General features: G+C 45.5%; 1 protein-coding gene across 4 annotated transcripts in view; it reads left to right on the top strand.

The window, feature by feature from the left end:
- The window catches only part of DIP2C (disco interacting protein 2 homolog C), a 419,803-nt gene that overhangs the window by 288,677 nt on the left and 111,618 nt on the right, over positions 1 to 19,508 (top strand). For all 4 annotated transcript variants that reach the window (XM_055353740.2, XM_055353742.2, XM_055353743.2 and 1 more), the window contains 2 exons: positions 4,438 to 4,529; positions 11,760 to 11,870. In XM_055353740.2, the coding sequence (XP_055209715.1) occupies positions 4,438 to 4,529; positions 11,760 to 11,870 (203 nt within the window). The remainder of the gene's footprint in view (positions 1 to 4,437; positions 4,530 to 11,759; positions 11,871 to 19,508) is intronic.

Genomic DNA, 19,508 nt, shown 5'->3' with positions numbered 1-19,508 from the left:
CAAGGGACTTTTTCAGAAGGCCAGAGAAACCGCCTTTCCCTTAAGTCTTCAGTACAATTAATACAGTCTGTAAACTTTTTGCACATGGTTAACGGTAGCAGAGAAGTGCGTTTCTCTTTTTTCTGTGGATAAGAGGCCATGGAGGAGCAGATTGTCAGGCTATTTTCTCTCTGCTTCAGCTTTACAAAGGAAGTAGTAACTAAAAGGCTGGCATGATGGCTCATGCCTGTAGTCCCAGCTACTTGGGAGCTGAGGCAGGAGGAGGTCGAGGCTGCATTGAGCTATGATTGCGTCACAGCACTCCAGCCTCAGTGACAGAGCAAGACCCCATCTCTAAAAAATTAGTTATAATTTTCAAAAGATACGAAAACAACTGAAGGACCAAAATGGTTCATATTGTGTCTGCATGTCTGAGATTTATGTTGATAGCTGAAATTTTAAACATAGCTGTTTCAGTTCTAGGCTCTTGGGATGGTACAGTACGTAGTTCTGCCTGTTGTCAGTTGGCAGGTTTTGTTTTTAACTTTAGCTTTTGTTATAACACAGCACTTTTCTGATTGCAGGTAGGAAAGGAATTGATTTCTACATTAGCCATTGGAGGTCAAAAGCCAGATGCTATGTTGAATCGTGGAACCTCAGTAGACTCTAGCCTTTTCAGGGTGGGGCTCTGGGAGGCAGCAGCTGTCGACCTGTGCATTTCAGGACAGATGTGGGATTTGGGCCTAGGAGCATATTGGGTTTGGGAGCGTGCGTTTCGTAGCCCCTTTGCTTTTATGGCTTCATTGAGTAGTTTTAGATGGACAGTGTGTGGCATCCATGATGAAGCATAAGCTTTATTTTTTTAATTATGCTGTCAGAAATAGGTTTTATTGAGTCAAAAGCATGAAAGACTTTTCTATGTGACCCTCATCTCCGGCCAAATTCAGCCCTGCAGCTAATTGTGTACTTGGAGTCGCTGCTGCATGACAGCTGATGGCCTCTGAGGCCTCCCCGCCTACATGCGGGGAATTCCAGGAGCAGCCGAACTGTTCGGGTGCATGTGTTCACTCTGAGAACTAATAGACGTTCACTTGGATGTTGTAAGCATGCAGTATGCATTGGCACAGAACTAAGCTTTGGGAAATCAAAGACGAATAAGACACAGTTCTCACGGGGCTTCTGATCTCGATCAGAAGGATCGCCCCTCTCTGCTGCTGGAACATTGAACAGGGTTGGTGTCTTTCCCCTTCCTGCAAGGTTAAGATGAATGGGAGACGTAAGACACAGACTGAATATTCATATGAAAAGTTGGATTCATCAGAACTCATGCCCACAACCAAAGCATTTTAACTCCTTTATATGTTGTATTTTAATCATCTATATGTTGTTGTATTTTAGTTATCCATATTAATTGCAGGCTGTGGGTTGATCTTGGTTTTTACTTATTAAAGGAATGTAAGAAAGCAACACATTTCCAAATTTAAGATTACAGCTTATCAGATGAAAACGCATTGAACACTGGAGAGCGCCATCTGCATAGAAACGCTAACGTAGATGAACGCATGACTGGGTGTTGCTAAGATGACTCAGAAACAAGCTCGTCGAATGAGAATTGTTCTAATACTGAGTGATTTGGTATCGAATGAGAATTGTTCTAATACTGAGTGATTTGGTATCGAATGAGAATTGTTCTAATACTGAGTGATTTGGTATCGAATGAGAATTGTTCTAATACTGAGTGATTTGGTATCGAATGAGAATTGTTCTAATACTGAGTGATTTGGTATCGAATGAGAATTGTTCTAATACTGAGTGATTTGGTATCGAATGAGAATTGTTCTAATACTGAGTGATTTGGTATCGAATGAGAATTGTTCTAATACTGAGTAACTTGGTGTAACTGAAGGGGCTGTATTCTCTAAAGTCCTGCCGTTTCCCCTCAACCCCCAAATTTAGCTTCCTACGAAGTGCTGGGGTAGCAGAACTCCCAGCGGATAAACTTAGGATCAGTAACAGAAAGTGTAGGTGGCTAATGAAAGCCACAACTGAATAAACTTGTAAAACATCATTCTGTTTTCCACTTTAGACTACCCGTGGCATTTCATAATCTTAATAAAAATAAGTCACGCTCTGCTGTTAATTTCCCTTCACGTCCTGCCTCGCAGCAGCTCTCTGGTACGCTCTTCCTCTGCCTCCTCTGTGGATTTCTGGAGAGACCTATACGTTCATCTGGCTTTCCTACCAAGGAGATGCTCATGCTCATCTCCCTTTTAACGTTTTATTTATGGTTTTCCTTTTACTCCAGATGTTTCAAGAAATCTACATGCTTGAGCTAGCAGCATGTTGGGCCACCTTTCTGTGGCCTTGCTGCCTTTTTGCGTGGTTGATGGTGTCTCAAGCTCCTGCCTCCTTCCCGGGCTTGCTCCGGTTCAGCCCTTCGCCACCCACCGCCTCTCCCCTCACCAATTACACTCTGTTCAGTTGCCTGTTCCTCAGTCAAAGCCAAGCGAAATTACAATTAATATCTAATACAATAGTGCTGACATCACACACATCTCCTTTATGAATCAGTTAAGAACTGCTGTATCTTTATATCAGCAGCTTAACTTCTTGCCTTTTCTCTTTGAGAGGTATAGAAATACCACATATATTTCAAGAATTTTTCCGAAAGTTTGCATGTGTTTTATCAAACTCTCTATTGTTAACTAGCTTGTGTATGAACTTAGGATGTCAAGACTCTTAGCTGAGAATGAAGTTGAAACTTTCACAAACTAGAATGGTGCTAATTGAGCGTAATTGATTTATTCAGTTACAACACATTGTTTTTCTTTCAGTTGCAAAGAATTGATTGTAATTGTTTTACCCAACTATAATAGTTCCCTAATCTTGATCACATTAAAGAAATCTGAAGCCACAAAATAATTGTTTTTGTTGGGGAAAAAATACTCCCAGAGTTATATCTAATGAGCCAGTGATCGTTTTCAGGAAAATCAAATCCCCTAATAGAATTCCAGATGACTGTAAAGCTGCCAGTCTTGAAGACTGCCTATGGTTTTCAGGATGAGGAGCTAAGGAAGACAGGAGGAGGGAACATGAATAAATGTGTGTCTAGCAATTAAGTGCTCAAGAATATGCTAGAATGCACACCGTAACTTTGTATTTTATTGCAGCTTGCCTGCGACATTAGTAAAATGAAGAAACATTTGCTGAGCACGTACGATGACCAGGAAGTGTCCTAGGAACTAGAACAATCAAAGATAATCATTCTCTCCACGTTCTCATTAGCAAGGGGATAAATACTGTGGTAGATAAATAATAATAACACTAATCTAAGGAACTCTCATTCTGATATGAAATAAATTCAGGGTGTTTTAATTTGCACTGTGTTGTAAATGACAAAATCTGATTTAGTGTTTGGATTTAAAATAGGGAAAAGATTAAAACAGTGATGGTACTGAAATAGAAAACAGTTAAGATAGCTGTTACCTTTATTACACTATTACAGAATTATCACATCTTCTAACACCTTGACTACTGAGACGCTCTGGCAGCTGAAGCCTCTGAGACTAGGTTGTAAAAGGCCATTGTGTATTTAAGAACTCATTTTAGGCTTTAAAGTCATTGTTATTTGATCTCAGACTGTTACATTTACCATTATCTTTATCTGAATCCAAGGATTGTGATTAAAAACCCTAAAACCCTGAGGTTAGGAAAGTTTGAAGGTGAGAAACACAGGACTTGTGAGTTTGGAGCCTCTCGAGGCAGTTTTCTGCTCTATGTTGCTCACATTCACGTGAGACCGACTGGATGAGGGACATGTCACCGGGCGTGACTTTGTGGCAGTGACACCGTTGCGGTGGCCCCAGAGGACTTTCCTCCCTACAACCTTCCCCGCGGTTTCTGTGCTGACCTTGCTGCAGGCACTTCATGCACTAAGAGGGGATTTGTTTTGTGCCGGCCTTGTTCCAGTGTCCAGGCAGCTCTGACTGTTGGAGTTGGAGTCATTGCTTTTACTCCTCTTGACTCCAGGGACTCAGGATGAGTTGAAGCTTTGATCTGCGAGGAGAAGGTTCTCAGGGCCCTCCCGCTCCCTGGTGGTGTCATTTCAGCTGGGCAGATCCCAGCCCTGTGACGACGGTGTGTGCACTGTCCGCGCCCCCCCTCGTCACCCCCACATCACAGACAGATCAGAAGACAGGCCAATGCTTGGTTTTAGCTTTTTATTTTCATTCTCTCTCCTGAAGTTTTGTTTTTAGAATCCCTGATGCTTTTCTACTTTCACTCATTTTCCGTTCTTGCCTACCAGTTCCCCCTTTGCTCAGCTGCCCCCAGTTCAAGTCGCTTGCAGACCATGATACGCAGGAAGCAGAATGGACTCATGTCCTAGACTTTGTCTTGCAGAAGCAGTGCTCTCCGTATGGTTTAATACGCACATTTGTCTGTGATTTGTATTCATAGGCAAGCTGTGGACGAGAAGTATGAAGGTCGCTTACAGCATTCTACACAAATTAGGCACAAAGCAGGAACCCATGGTCCGGCCTGGAGATAGGGTAAGTGCAACCTAAACTGCTGGATCTACAAAACACAAGAGTCCTGTGGGAAAGGTGCCCACTGTTTAAACATTGCAGAGTTCAGCGCCACCTCCACTTTCTATCGGAAAGCAAGTTTTTATTCTTAACTGCTACCTGGTAAGTTACACAGGACAGATACTATTAATGGTATCTCCATTCTAACGTTACATCCTGAGCAGGTAACGGTCTCGTCCATGCTTTATGCCCCAGTTTAGATGTGGAGCTTGCTATAGAACCTGGTTTTCTTGCATTTATGTGTAGAGCCTTTTTACCTATGTGCTTTAGATGCCCCAAAGATTAGGTTATCCTACCTAAAGGACTCCAAGTGAATTACGTAAAGATATCATTTAGAGCTCCATAAACCAATAAGAGCATGAGCTTTGATTACTTAAGCAATACTATTAAGGCATGAGTCTGCTGTGGGCATGTTCAACAGATTGCAGCAGCTCCAGGAGATGGTGGCCCTGGGATCCTTTCCCATTTTTTATTGAACACGTTTGGCCTCTTTTAAAAGTAAATTGTAGGTGTCATATTTCCTGATTGTAAAATTTACTACAAAGCTTATAATAATCACGACAATGTGGTACTGGCTTAGAGACAGACATATACACCAATGGAACAGAATAAAGGGCCCAGAGATAAACCCTCATGTATATGGGATAAGTGATTTCCAGCAGGTGCCAAGATACTCAACGGGGAAAGGACAGCCTTTTCAACACACAGTGCTGGGAAAACCAGACATCCACCTGCAAGAGAATGAAGGCGGATGTTTACCTAACATCATATGCAAAAAATTCATTCAAAATGGACCAAACACCTAAATGTAAGAGCTAAAGCCAAAACCTAGAAGAAAATGTAAAGAAAATGCCTTAGAAGAAAATATAGAGAAGACACCTCATGACCCTGGATTTGGCAACAGTTTCTTGAATGTGACACCCGAACCACAGGCAACAAAAGGAAAATAAATAAATTGGACATTTACATTAAACATGTTTGTACATCAAAGAGTACTATCAAGAGAGGGAAAAGGCCACCTACAGAATGGGAGAAAATGCAAATTATTTGCCAACAGATTAATATCTAAAATATTTAAAGAATTCCTACAACTCACCACCACCAAAAAAAGCAACAACAATAAAAACGTTTAAATGGGCCAGAGACTTGAGTAAACGTTTCTCCAAAGATTTGGCAGTGGCCGATAAACACATGAAAAGATGCTCAGCATCCTTGATCAGGGAAAAGCAAACCAAAACCTCAGTGAAATGCTGCTTTACACCGAGAAGCATGGCAATTACTAAACTACTGAAAAGGGCACGTGTTGGCAAGGATGTGGGGAAGTCAGAACCCTTGCGCGTTGCTGGTGACAGTGTAAAATGGTGCAGCCTCTCCGAAAAACATGACAGTCGCTCAAAGAATTAAACATGGAATTACCGTGTGATCCAGCAGTTCTGCTTCAGGGTGTGTACCCAAAAGGATTGAAAACAGAGTCTAGGAGAGAGATGAGTACACTCAGGCTCATAGCAGCCGACTCACACAACCAAATGGTGGAAGCAACCCCAAATCCACGGACTAGATGTGGATTTCCCATTAGAAGGGAGGAAGTTCTGACACATAACACATGGATGAACCTTGCAGATACTATGCCTAGTAAAGTAAGCCAGACTCAAAACAGGTATTGCGTGATTCCGTTCCTGCGAGCGTAACTGCCCAACAGTTCACCTTGCCCGCTGCCTGGCCAGAGCCAATTTGTCTAGACAGGAATTGCAATGGAGAAAGTGATTCACGCAGAGCTGGCTGTGCGGGAGACTGGAGTTCTATTATTTCTCAAATCGGTCTCCCCCAGTGTTCGAGGATCGTTCAGAGTTTTTAAGGATAACTTGGCGGGTGAGGGCTTGGGAAGTGGGGAGTGCTGATTGGTCAGGTTGGAGATGGGATCGTAGGGGTCAAACTGAGTTTTTCCTGCTGCCTTCTGCTGCTGGGTGGGTTCGCAGAACTGGTTGAGCCAGATGACCTGTCTGGGTGGTGTCAGCTGCTCCATCCAGTGCAGGGTCTGCAGAATACCTCCAGCACTGATCTTAGGTTTTATGATAGTGATGTTATCCCCAGGAGCAATCTGGGGAGATTCAGACTGTTGGAGCCAGTGGCTGCATGACCCATAAACAGTAATTTCTAATCTTGTAGCTAATTTGTTAGTCCTACAAAGGCAGACTGGTCCCCAAGCAAGAAAGGGGTCATTTCGGGAAAGAGCTATTACCAGTTTTGTTTCAGAGTCAAACTATGAACTGAATTCCTTCCCAAGGTTAGTTTGTTCTCCACCCAGGATTGAACAAGGACAGCTTAAAGGTTAGAAGCAAGATGGAGTTGGTTAGGTCTGATCCCTTTCAGTGTCATAAATTCCTCAGTTATCATTTTCACAAGAGTGGTTTCATGACGTGCCTAGAGTAGTCCAACTGTAGAGCAACAAAAGCAGAAAGGTTAGGTGCCAGGGACTGGGGGAGAGGAATGCAAAGTTCGTGTTTAATAGGGACAGAGTTTCCATTTGGGAAGATGAGAAAGTTCTAGAGATGGCTGGTGGTGGCAGTTGTATAACCTTGTGATTGTGCTTCATGCTACTGAATTCTACGTGTAAATATTGTTAGAATCGTAAATTTTGTGTTACCACATAATGAAATGTTAATTGTAACGGAATAGCTCCTTTATCTGTAATGTGGTTTGTAGTCTTGAGTTGTTTTAAGAATTCTTTCATAGTATGGTCTCCAGATACTTGAAGTTTCCATATGATAATAATCACAAAATAAACTCCTGTGTTCCTCTAAGATGTCAGTAGAGATATGGGAGCACGGTTTGATGAAATATGTAAAGAGGCTTATTTTGGGCAGGGATTGCTTTGGCTTGGTTGGGTCAGGGGTGAAGGTGCTACTTTTCCAAAATTTTTCTGAGGAAAGATTATCTGAGAAGGGCTCTCGAGGAGAAAAGATGAGCCTGTAGCTCTTGGGTGGGTTCCAGGAAGTAGCGTGGAAGGTGCTGAAGCCTTTTGCCTGGACAGCAGGGCTGGCTGTGTGAGGAGCCCTGGAGGGGAGCTGGGAATCCTTCAGCCGGAAAAGCCTTTGCTCCCCTGAAGAGTTGAGTGTGTGTCTCCTGATCGGCTGATGCCTGCTGTGTGAATAATTAGGTACAGTGAAGTATCAAAAAAGTACACAGAGGACTGAACAGAGGGAAGCCATGTGGGTTTACAAAAATCGAGCATCTTTGTATTTGTCCAGTATTGTATTGGGATCACTACGGAGGTAGCAATACGACAGGATTAGTGACTGATTCAAATACTGCAGGAATGCCTAACAAAAATGATGTAAGTACAACGTTCTCTTCCTTAAAACAAATTGCAAAAAAATTTTCAGTTTTGATGCTAAAAGAGCCTTTAAGTATTTTACCCTTTTCTATCCATTACTCGTATTGTTGTGTGCGTACAATAATGTAAAATTTTATATTCTGCTTTTAACAACTTTGTTATACCACATTTCAGTACAACTCTGCAGTGGTCTATAATATGAAATTTTCAGCATTAACTCTAGTGATAAATCAGTGAGAATTTTAAACCCCTGTTAAAGAAGAACTCCCTGTTAAAGAAGAACTTCCTTTGAGCAGAGGCGCCAGGAGCTGGGAGAGGAGGCAGACACGAGGTGCTTCTCGGGAGAGGGCTGATGGCTGTCTGGCCGTGGGGATGACACGCATCCTCTCCGTCTCAGCTGTCTGCCCTTGGTGAAGACTCTGCCTCCAGAGCTGGTATTCTGGGAAGATTAACAAGTCAGAATTGAACATGTTCTTCATGAATGGGTGTGCAACCATCAGTTTTGGATGGAACTTCAACATCTGAATTTTCTAACGTTTCCTGGTGTTTTTTGGTCCGCCTTAGGGGAAGAAGTTGTACAGCAGTGGTAATGTGGAAATCTTACAAACATTTAACTGAATACTGTTTGTTCACCATATCAAGATCTGAAAAACATGCCATCAGCTCTCAGTCTCACATGACACTCATGCCTAGTGTAAACCTCGGATAGTTTGAAGAAATAATTGGTTGTGGCTTATCCGCATAGATGTACAAATCATTTTATTCCCTTTCTAATCTCTTTTAGAAAATTGTAGTGGATTATAGAAATTCCATACAGAAAGGAAATATTCATGTATTCATAGAATCTACAACTTAATTTTGTGTCTGCCAATGATCCTGCATTCCGACCTTTCCAGCATGGCCTGCTCCCCTCTCAATGACCATCCGGATGCTTTTATGTCAGCCTGCTTACTTAGATACACAGATGATTAGGATGTTTGTCTAAAACTGTTCATGATGAAATTAGTTCCAGTTAGCACATTTTTCATAAAAAATCGTTTAACTTCAAGAATGAGGCCTGGTGCGGTGGCTCATGCCTGGAATCCCAGCACTTCGGGAGGCTGAGGTGGGCAGATGACTAGGTCAAGAGATTGAGACCAGCCTGGCCAACATGGTGAAACCCTGTGTCTACAAAAAATACAAAAAAATTGGCTGAGTGTGGTGGTGCATGCCTATAGTCCCAGCTATTCGGGAGGCAAGAGAATCGCTTGAACCGGGGAAGCAGAGGTTGCAGTGAGCTGAGATTGCACTGCTGTACTCCAGCCTGGGCGACACAGCAAGACTCTGTCTCAAAAAAAAAAAAAAAAAGAAAAATCCAGAATGAGGTAATGCAAAAATGATGGACATGTGCTAAATCATAGGATTCATGTGCTGATGAAAGTGTACCAAACTTGTCCATAAGGAAGAGTAACACTAATGCTACCACACATGTAAAATCACAGGATTCATGGGCTGATGAAAATGTACCAAACTTGTCTGTAAGGAAGAGTAATGCTAATGTTACCCCACATGTAAAATCACAGGATTCATGTGCTGATGAAAATGTACCAAACTTGTCCATAAAGAAGAGTAACGCTAATGCTACCCCACATGTAAAATCACAGGATTCATGGGCTGATAAACACATACCAAACTTGTCCATAAGGAAGAGTAACGCTAATGCTACCGCTCATGTAAAATCACAGGATTCATGTGCTGATGAAAATGTACCAAACTTGTCCATAAGGAAGAGTAACACTAATGCTGCCACACATGTAAAATCACAGGATTCATGGGCTGATGAACACATACCAAACTTGTCCGTAAGGAAGAGTAACGCTGATGCTGCCACACATGTAAAATCATAGGATTCATGTGCTGATGAACACATACCAAACTTGTCCATAAGGAAGAGTAACGCTAATGCTACCCCACATGTAAAATCACAGGATTCATGGGCTGATGAAAATGTACCAAACGTGTCCATAAGGAAGAGTAACACTAATGCTACCCCACATGTAAAATCACAGGATTCATGGGCTGATGAAAATGTACCAAATTTGTCCATAAGGAAGAGTAACACTAATGCTACCCCACATGTAAAATCACAGGATTCATGTGCTGATGAAAATGTACCAAACTTGTCCATAAGGAAGAGTAACACTAATGCTACCCCACATGTAAAATCACAGGATTCATGGGCTGATGAAAATGTACCAAACCTGTCCGTAAGGAAGAGTAACGCTAATGCTGCCACACATGTAAAATCATAGGATTCATGTGCTGATGAACACATACCAAACTTGTCCATAAGGAAGAGTAACGCTAATGCTACCCCACATGTAAAATCACAGGATTCATGGGCTGATGAAAAAGTACCAAACTTGTCCATAAGGAAGAGTAACGCTAATGCTACCCCACATGTAAAATCACAGGATTCATGGGCTGATGAACACATACCAAACTTGTCCGTAAGGAAGAGTAACGCTAATGCTGCCACACATGTAAGAGTAACCTGTGTTAAAATAGAAGCAGAGTTCACAGGGCTTAGTGGGAGTCCAGAAATAGGGTTGTCTATTAACACTGTATCATCGAAGGAAAATTGGTCTTCGTCGAGATACACCATACTGTTAAGGACCATCAGAAAACATATTGGCCAGGCAACAGTGGCTCACGTCTGTAATCCCAACACTTTGGGGGGCCAAGGCAGGAGAATCGCTTGAGGCCAGGAGTTTGAGGCCAGCCTGGGCAACATAACGAGACCCCATCTTAAAAATATTTTTTAAAATTTAACTGAGTTTGAGGCCAGCCTGGGCAACATAGTGAGACCCCCATCTAAAGATATTTTTTAAAAATTAGCCGGGTGCAGTAGTGCTCACCTGTAAGGCAGGAGGATCACTGGAGCCCAGGAGTTCAAGGCTGGAGTGAGCTATGATTGTGCCACTGCACTCCAGCCTGGGTAATAGAGTGAACTTGTTTCTTTAAAAAAAAATCATAATATCTATTAGTAGGTACCAATATTACTTGATAATTTACATTAACCACACTTTTAGAACTCTGACAATTCTACTCTTAGGAACTTAGTTCCTAAGAGAGGCTGAGCTGGCAGGATGGGTTGGTGCCACATCCAGGCAGCTACACAGGGAAGACTGCTGCAGGGCCAGGGCCCACAACACATGCATGCGTGTGGCACTAGGGGACTGATGCTGCCACCAGCCCTAGCGCCAGTAACTTGGGCTTTACTCATAGTCAGCGTCCAGGAACTCACGCCATGTGTGAAGCAGCCCACTGAGTTCTCTATGTACATTCTCTCATTTGACCTTGACCACCGCATTAAGACATCAGCTCTATCATTATTTTCACTTTTCAGAGAAGAACACTAAGGCTCGGAGAGGCCACAATTGTACCTGAGATCCCAGAGCTAAACACTGACATGGGATCTGAGCTGAGTCCTGCACATGGCCTAATGAACTGCACAGCTGTCCCAGGACAGTTATGAAGACTGTATAGAAATACAAGGAAGTATTCACAAAGCTTAGTGAGAAACAGTAGGATATAACTTCATCTATGTGGAAACGTGTGGGTATGGAAGGTAGTATGCAGAAAATAAAGGCAGTTGTACTCTGGTGACAGTATCCTAGACGACTGTTCACGTTTGTCTTCTACATGAATTCAAGGCCGGGTGTGTGATGCTTATTAAAACGCAGCTTACTGAAATGCATTTTACATAGGACCTGGTTCTCACTGAAGCGTGCCCTCTCACCCAGAACCAAGCTCTTCTGCGGTGTCTTAGGAAGCCAGGACCCCACGTTAATGCTGACCCGCTCTGGCCTGTCCCACAGGTGGCACTGGTGTTCCCCAACAATGATCCGGCTGCCTTCATGGCGGCTTTCTACGGCTGCCTGCTGGCCGAGGTGGTCCCCGTGCCTATCGAGGTGCCGCTCACGAGGAAGGTAAGGAATGTGCCCTTTGCTCAGTCTCTCGCTGAGATGGCTTTCGCGGTGGCTGTCTCCCGGCTGAGTGAGGGTCTCCTCGCTGTTTCTGGGGCCCTGGGTTTCCTTCGGTTGCCTCGATAAGGGATGCGGTTGCTAGTGGGCCCTGCAGCCTGGGATGGGCGTCCTGGAGGTGGAGCACAGCTTGCTTTGGGGTCAAACGTGGATCAGCAGCCTCTTGGTCAGTAAAGCAAGGGTGTTTGAGAATCTTGTTGCTTGGTGTCATGTGCACTAGAATTGGGGTAAATGATAGTTTTTTTTTTTATTATTTTTTTGAAGGGTGCTGGATGCTGCTTTTGTTCAGGTGTTTTGACATCCAGTCCAAGGTTGACCTATGATTTGTCAGGTCTTATTCTATAATGAAAATAAGCCACTAAACTTGCCATTGTAATTATTGTTTAATCCAATGTAAAGAAATTAATGTGCGTTGTCAATCAAAAAGTATTTGAGACAGGTTTCAATTTAGAATTTTATTTTGCCTAGGTTGAGGACGTGGCCATGACACAGCCTCAGGAGGTGCTGAGAATGTGTGCCCAGGGTGGTCCCGCTGCAGCTTTTGGGTTCATACATTTTAGGGAGACATGAGACATTAGGCAATACATGTAAGACATATGTTCATTTGGTCTAGAAAGGCGGACAGCTTGAAGCCGCAGTGGGGGCCTTCCAGGTCACAGGTGGATTCTAAGATTTTCTGATTGGCAGTTGGTTGAAAGAGTTTATCTAAAGCCCTGAAATCAATAGAAGCCAGTGTCTTAGGGTTCGGGGTTGTGGAGACCAAGGTTTTTATTATGTGGAGGAAGCCTCCAGGCAGCAGGCTTCAGAGAGAATAGGTGTAAATGGTTCTTATCAGACTTACAAAGGTGCCAGACTCTTAGTTAATTCTCCCCTGGATCAGGAACAGGACCTGGAAAGGGAAGGAGATTCTCTACAGAATGTAGATTTTCCCCACGAGAGAGAGCTTTATAAGGCTATTTCTAACTATGTCAAAGAAATATATTTTGAGGTGAAATACTTTGCTTTCTTTCAGGGCCTGCTATTTGTCATGTTGGTGTCTTATTGCTACAGAGAGTCAGCTTTGTCAATCTGGAGGTCTCTGTTTTAATGCCATTGCTGGTCAACTGTGTCTGAATTTCAAACAGAGGATGAGGGAGTAAGGGGCATGTCCGACCCCTCCTTCCCATCATGGCTGAACTGGTTTTTCAGGTTAACTTTGGAATGTCCTTGGCTGAGGGAAGAGGTCTCTTCAGTTGGTTGAGGGGCTTAGAATTTTATTTTTGGCTTACGCTCATACCAATGTAAGGTTTTAGTCCATGTGGATGGTTTGTTCTTCTGTAAAGCAGTTACGGTAACTTTAAGAGACATGAAGTGGGGCGGCTGCAGTGCAGGTCACGCTGCTGCTCCCTGTAGGCGGCCAGTCTTGTAGGAGGAAGCCAGCAGCACGCGCCCCAAGGGACTGCCCAGCTCTGAACCTGCAATGTGCCTGTGCACACTGCCCTTAAACCATCAGCTCCCTTTAGCACATTTTTTTTTTTTTGAGATGGAGTCGCTGTGTCTCCCAGGCTGGAGTGCAGTGGCACGATTTCAGTTCACTGCAACCTCTGCCTCTCGGGTTCAAGCGATTCTCCTACCTCAGCCTCCTGAGTAGCTGAGATTACAGGCGTGTGCCACCACACCCGGCTAATTTTTGTATTTTTAGTAGAGATGAGGTTTTGTTACGTTGGCCAGGCTGGTCTCGAACTCCTGACCTCAGGTGATCTGCCCACCTCGGCCTCCCACAGGGCTGGAATGACAGGTGTGAGCCACTGCGCCTGGCCCCTTTAGCACATCTTTAATGCATGCACGGTGTGGGTGACTCTTCCAGCTCTAAAAGGCAACAATCACAGGTAGCCCAGGCAAAGAAACTTCCAGCTGTCTTTGTGGCTACTCCAACATTAAAGTTTGTTGACTCAATATTTAAGAAAACCATCTGCCACGTGGGTATCTCTTCAGAGTCTGTGCCAGTTACATGGTTGCATTTCAAACTTCCCCTTGGATGGGAAGGGAGAGAACACGAGGTTGCTTTTGGAAACAGGAAAGAGGATTGCTATTTTCATTTCCTATGTACAAAGCCAGGAGGTTCATGCTTGGCCTCCTGAGTATGCTCGTGTCTGGCAGAGGCAGGGGAGTCTGTGGTAGCTGCTATGGGAGAATGCCAGTTTCCCCCCTCACGGGATTTGCAGCCAGTTTCCCCCCCACCGGATTTGCAGCCAGCACTCCACGTGTGCATCAGACAGGTCAGACTTCCCGTGAGGTGCTTTCTCATCCCCTGGGTCCCATGGTCTTCACAACAGGTGAAAAAGTGGAAGGACTGGAGGACTCCAGTCATGCTTACATGACAGCCTCAGTACTGTAGTTAACTCCAGTCCTGGGATCTAGTGAGGAGTTTACGAGGCTTCTCTTCAGCTGATGTTCATGTCAGTGGTTAGGGGCTCTCTGGACATGCTCTGAGGTCTCTAAGCGACAGTGAAATGATGATTTGCAGGAACTTGTAGGCATGAGCATATGGTGATGGTTCAATAACCAGACACAAAACATTTATCATTGTTATTCGTAACAATTATTTCTTCTTTTCTTCAATTTAATAATTTGTATTTATGCATGTTAAAGTGGATAGCCTGGTGTCCTCCAGTCCAGGCTGGTTTGCAGAGGAAAATGATTTGGATAAAGGGGGGGAGGTGGTTTTCCTGAGCATGTTGGAGTGCTGCTCTCAGGTTGGCAGAAATGCCATCCTATTATCTGAAATCCTAGGCATAGCTCCAAATACCAAGGTGGCATTTATTTCAGCCATGAAACGTTTCACTGTAACACGTTTAAGATGCTTTGAAATAATGAATTAAGTACTTTTGAATGGTAGTAGAGACATAAACCGTACGTTTTGAACAGATCAGAAATCTTTCCAAGGCCACGTAGCTGGGAAGCTGTGGCAGTGATGATGGAGGAAGAGGACAGCTTTCCTCCCCCGCAGGAGGACCCAACAGTCCCCCTCGGCTGAGAGCCCCTTGTACCCGAGTAGAGGCTGCACGTTCACTGTGCACAGAGCAGGGTCCACATGGGGATGAGGGGCATCTCGGGGGACTCTGTGGTCAGAGGGCAGGGAGCATAGCAGGAGAACGGTGTGGGGACATCTCAGGAGGCCAGGACTTCTCACGCTGGGAGGTCCCTGGGGACTTACGTGTCAGTGACTGTAACCTGTGCAGGTGATGAGGATGCGGGGACAGGAAAGAGCCCCTGCTTGTCCCTCACCTCCAGGACATAGGGAGGGGCCCTCTGTGGCTATGGTTTTATCACCAAGCACCAAAACCCCTCTCAGAAGAAAGGGCTGACATTCCCGTCTTGCCCTCTCTGTGCCAATATAACCCTGAGGTGACTTTGCCTACAGATGCCTCAGGCTTTGCAGAAAGCTGTGGAGAACGCACAGACCTTAACAAGGCATTGAGAAACATTTACTGTGCCAACCAGTGGTCATGGGATAGAATTCTAGGGAAGCCACAAGTGATTTCACAGGTGAAGTACAGAGACCCTCCCCTGAGGCCAAGCCTCTCAGGTCTAAAGACACCGTGACTTGATTTTATTTTTTAAATATTATTTTAACTGACAAGTTATAATTATATACATTTATGGGGTAGAGTGTGATGTTCTGATATATGCATACAACGTGGAATGTTTATCAAACTGATTAACATATCTGTCACCTTGCTTACCTCTCATTTTTTATGGTGAGACATTTGGAATATACTCTTGGTTATTTTGAAATGTAGATTACATTTTCATTGACTGTAGTTACCTTGCTCTGCAATAGATCTCAAAACCTCTTCCTCCAGTCTGAGGCTTTGTCTCTTCTGACCAACATCTCCCCAACTCCTCCCTCCCCCCCCCCCCTCCAGCCCTCGTGGTCACCATTCTATTCACTGCTAAATGCCACATGTAAATGAGCTCATGTGGCCTTGGTCTTTCTGTGCCTGGCTTATTTCCGGCAGCCTAATGTCCTGGTTCAGCATACGGCCATCTTCCCTCCTCGCTGAAGGCTGAATAGTGCCCACTGTGTGAGGTAATGTCCTTCCGGTTCAGCACACGGCAGGCTTCCCTCCTCGCTGAAGGCTGAATAGCACCCACTGTGTGACGTAATGTCCTTCCAGTTTAGCACACAGCAGGCTTTCTTCCTCACTGAAGGCTGAGTAGCACCCACTGTGTGACGTAATGTCCTTCCGGTTCAGCACAGGCCCGGCTTCCCTCCTCGCTGAAGGCTGAATAGCACCCAGTGTGCCGGCTCTGCCTGCTCTGCATCCATTCGTGGGTCTTTGGGCACTATGGTTGATTTGTCGTCTTGGCCCTTGTGGATAACACCCCAGTGAATGTAGGGATGCCGATAATCTGGATTCCTGATCAATTTAAGTTCCTTTGGCCAAATACCCAGTAGCAAGATTGCTGGATCATATGGTAGTTCTATATTTAGGTTTTTGAGAAATCTCCATACCATTTTCCATAATGGCTGTGCTAATTTGCATTCCCACCAATAGCGTGCAAGGGTTTTCTTTTCTCTGCATCCTCATCAACGGGTATTTTTCCTCTATTTGATAAACACGTTGTAACCAGTGCAAGCAATGTGAGGTGATGTCTCCTTGTGGGTTGTTTTTTTTTTCCTTTTCCTTTTCCTTTTTTTTTTTTTTTGGAGACAGAGTCTCGCTCTGTCACCCAGGCTGGAGTACAGTGACGCAATCTCTGCTCACTGCAACCTCCGCTTCCCGGGTTCAAGCTATTCTCCTGCCTCAGCCTCCTGAGTAGCTGGGATTACAGGCGTGTACCATGACACCTGGCTAATCTTTATATTTTTAGTAGAGATTGGGGTTTAGCCGTGCTGGCCAGGCTGGTCTCGAACTCCTGACCTCAAGTGATCTGCCTGCCGTGGCCACCCAAAGTGCTGGGATTACAGGCCTGAGCCATCGCGCCTGGCTTCCCTGTGGTTTTAATTTGTGTTTCTCTGATGATTAGTGATGTCGAGCACCTTTTCATGGACCTGTTGTCCATTTGGGTGCCATCCTTTCAGAAGAGTGCCTTTAGAAAGTAGCAGAACTTTTCTTACTTTTAACTGAAAGAATCTGTTGGCTATGGCGCAAGTCAAAGTGAGGTCAGATGAGCATATTCGTGTAGTTGATAAGTACGTGAATCCTAATATTGCTTCCATCTGCCAGTCCTACAGCCGCTAGAAGTGTCTTCGAATAAAGACCCTGAGAGAACCTAGTTTTCTGAATGCATCCTGGGAGGATTCTTTTTATTCACTTTCCTGAGATGTAGCACCTGTTTCCCGGAGTTGGCCTCAGATCCAGCCAGACTGAGGCCGACGCCACCCTTCCAAGGACAGAGGACTGAGGCCTGTGAGTCAGGAAAGCCACTAGTCCAGGTGCAGCCGGGTCCCGTCCTTGGGTCACCTGCAGAGGTCGTGAGGCCCACTGAGGACCCGCAGCCCTTTGCTTCAGGTGCTGTGTGCAGGGTCCCTCTGTCCGGTCCCTTTCTTTGTTGAGTGTGTGTGCGCGCCTGTGTGTGGGCACGTGTGTGTGAGTGTTGAGTGTGTGTGTATTGTGTGTGTGCGTGTGGGGACGTGTGTGAGCGTGGGCGTGTGTGTGTGAGTGTGTGCACATCCGCTTGTGTGCATGGGCACGTGTGTGAGAGTATGGTGTGTGTGTGTTGAGTGAGTGTATGTGTGTGTGTGTGTGCGTGTATATGTGGGCACGTGTGTGTGTTGAAGACTCCATGGGGCTGCCTCCCACACGGGTGTGTAGGGTGAGACATGGTTAAGTGCTGTTCTGACATGCTGGCCAGGGCTGGGCAGAGCTGTGCTGAGGGCTGGCGTCTGACGGGGCCGCGGGGGGCACTCTACACGTGCTGAGGAGCAGCAGGCCCAGCCTCACCTTGGCTGAATAGCAGCCGCATCCTCCCAGGCCTGCTGCTCCTGTGGTTTTCAGTCTCTTCCTTATTTTTTAGGGGTCTTATGTGTATGATTTTATCATTTGGGGGATTAAATCACGGGCAGACACTACCAGGGCAGGGTTTAGCGAAAGGTTGGCTCCTGGCCTGAGGTCAGCATTCCACCCACAGCCATGAGCAACTGGCCTCAGCCGTTCCTCCGTCTTGTGACAGTCACGCGTGTTCTCCTGCCTCGGCCCGGCACTTTCTGGCTCAGCAGAGCCGCCTTCCTGCTGCAGAAGCTGATGTCACCCCACCTCTGCCCCTCACCTGTGCCCCTCACCTGTGCCCCTTCAAGAGTCAGGACATTTGCTAATGCGATGTTCAGATTCACATTAAAGTGACGGCTTAGGGCTTTACTTGAACAAGCAGCGCCTGTGCAAAAAGCACCACAAGATGTCCCCGAAGTGGGTTCCATCTGTCCACAGAGCTCCCGGCGGCCAGATCTTGGGGAGCTGCCCTGCGTGTGCTGCTTGGCTCGTTTGGCTATTGCTCCATGAAAATTCCACAGAGAGGCGTTTTCATTGTAGACTTAAATCTACAATAAGAAAAGTGCTAAACACTTAAGAGACTGCAGCTTTGAAATTTTAAATCTGCCTAATTTACCCAGGTGAGAACACCACTCTTCAGCTCATGTTTTCCTGTTATCAGGGAACAGGTGGGAAGATCCACAGCCAGGCCTCTGATTACCGACAGCAACCAGGCCTTGTAGGGTCCATAATTGAGGGGTTCATGCTGAGCCATCTGGGGAGCGAAGACGGTGACTTGCTCACTACAATGTGGCATTTTTAGTTCCTGGAACCCTGGCTGTTTTGGAGCTGTCAGTTTATTTTATGAATCAAATAATGGAAAACCCACACAGCTGGCACAGCTGGTGGGCATAGAGAGAGTGATGCGAGTGCCTTGGCTGCTTGCCCACCTGCCCTTGGGCAGCTGGACAGGAGTGACGACTGGCGTGGGTCTGCTCAGGTCTGACCTTCCCAAACCAGAGCTGGCAGCCTGGAGCCACCTGTATCTGGTGTCTCCAGTGGGGCTGCACAGCAGTGGCCTGTTTCAGCAAGCTTCAGTTATTTCACTGAGACTGGGCTGCTCAGGGTGAGGAGAAAGTGACCCAGGTCTTCCTTCCTCTGGCCGAGGTGCCCTGCCTGGCACCCATGACAGGTGTGCCTTTCGTGCCTTTGGTCTTTGAGTGTTTTAAAGATCAGGCACTTGGTGTTAGCATGTTAGTAGAAGTGTTTTTTCAGGCCCTGTCTATTCTCTACAGTAATTGCGTTGTGTAATCATAGTCTTACGGAATTGGAGAGAGCTATAACAGCAGGCTCTTAACGCAACCTGCTGAACGGCAGCCTGCACTGAGCACTTTCCACACCCTCTTCTAATTTATCCCTCAACAAACCTGGGAGACAGCTGTTCTTTCTATACCTGTTTTACACGTGAGGACACTGAGGCCATGCAGTCTCACCTGTTCAGGGTCCCACAGATACCAAGCAGCAGGGCTGGGGTTGGATCCTGGTTCTGCAGACTCGAGGGTCCGTGTGAACGCTGGAGGGAGGGCCGAAGGCTGGGCGGAGCGGGGCAGGTCGTGGATTCTCAACCCCT

Source organism: Gorilla gorilla, chromosome 8, assembly GCF_029281585.2.
Source record: "Gorilla gorilla gorilla isolate KB3781 chromosome 8, NHGRI_mGorGor1-v2.1_pri, whole genome shotgun sequence".
In the NCBI taxonomy this organism is placed as follows: Eukaryota; Metazoa; Chordata; class Mammalia; order Primates; family Hominidae; genus Gorilla; species Gorilla gorilla.
Note: the sequence above shows the minus strand (reverse complement) of the source record. Positions and strands in the feature narration are given on the sequence as shown.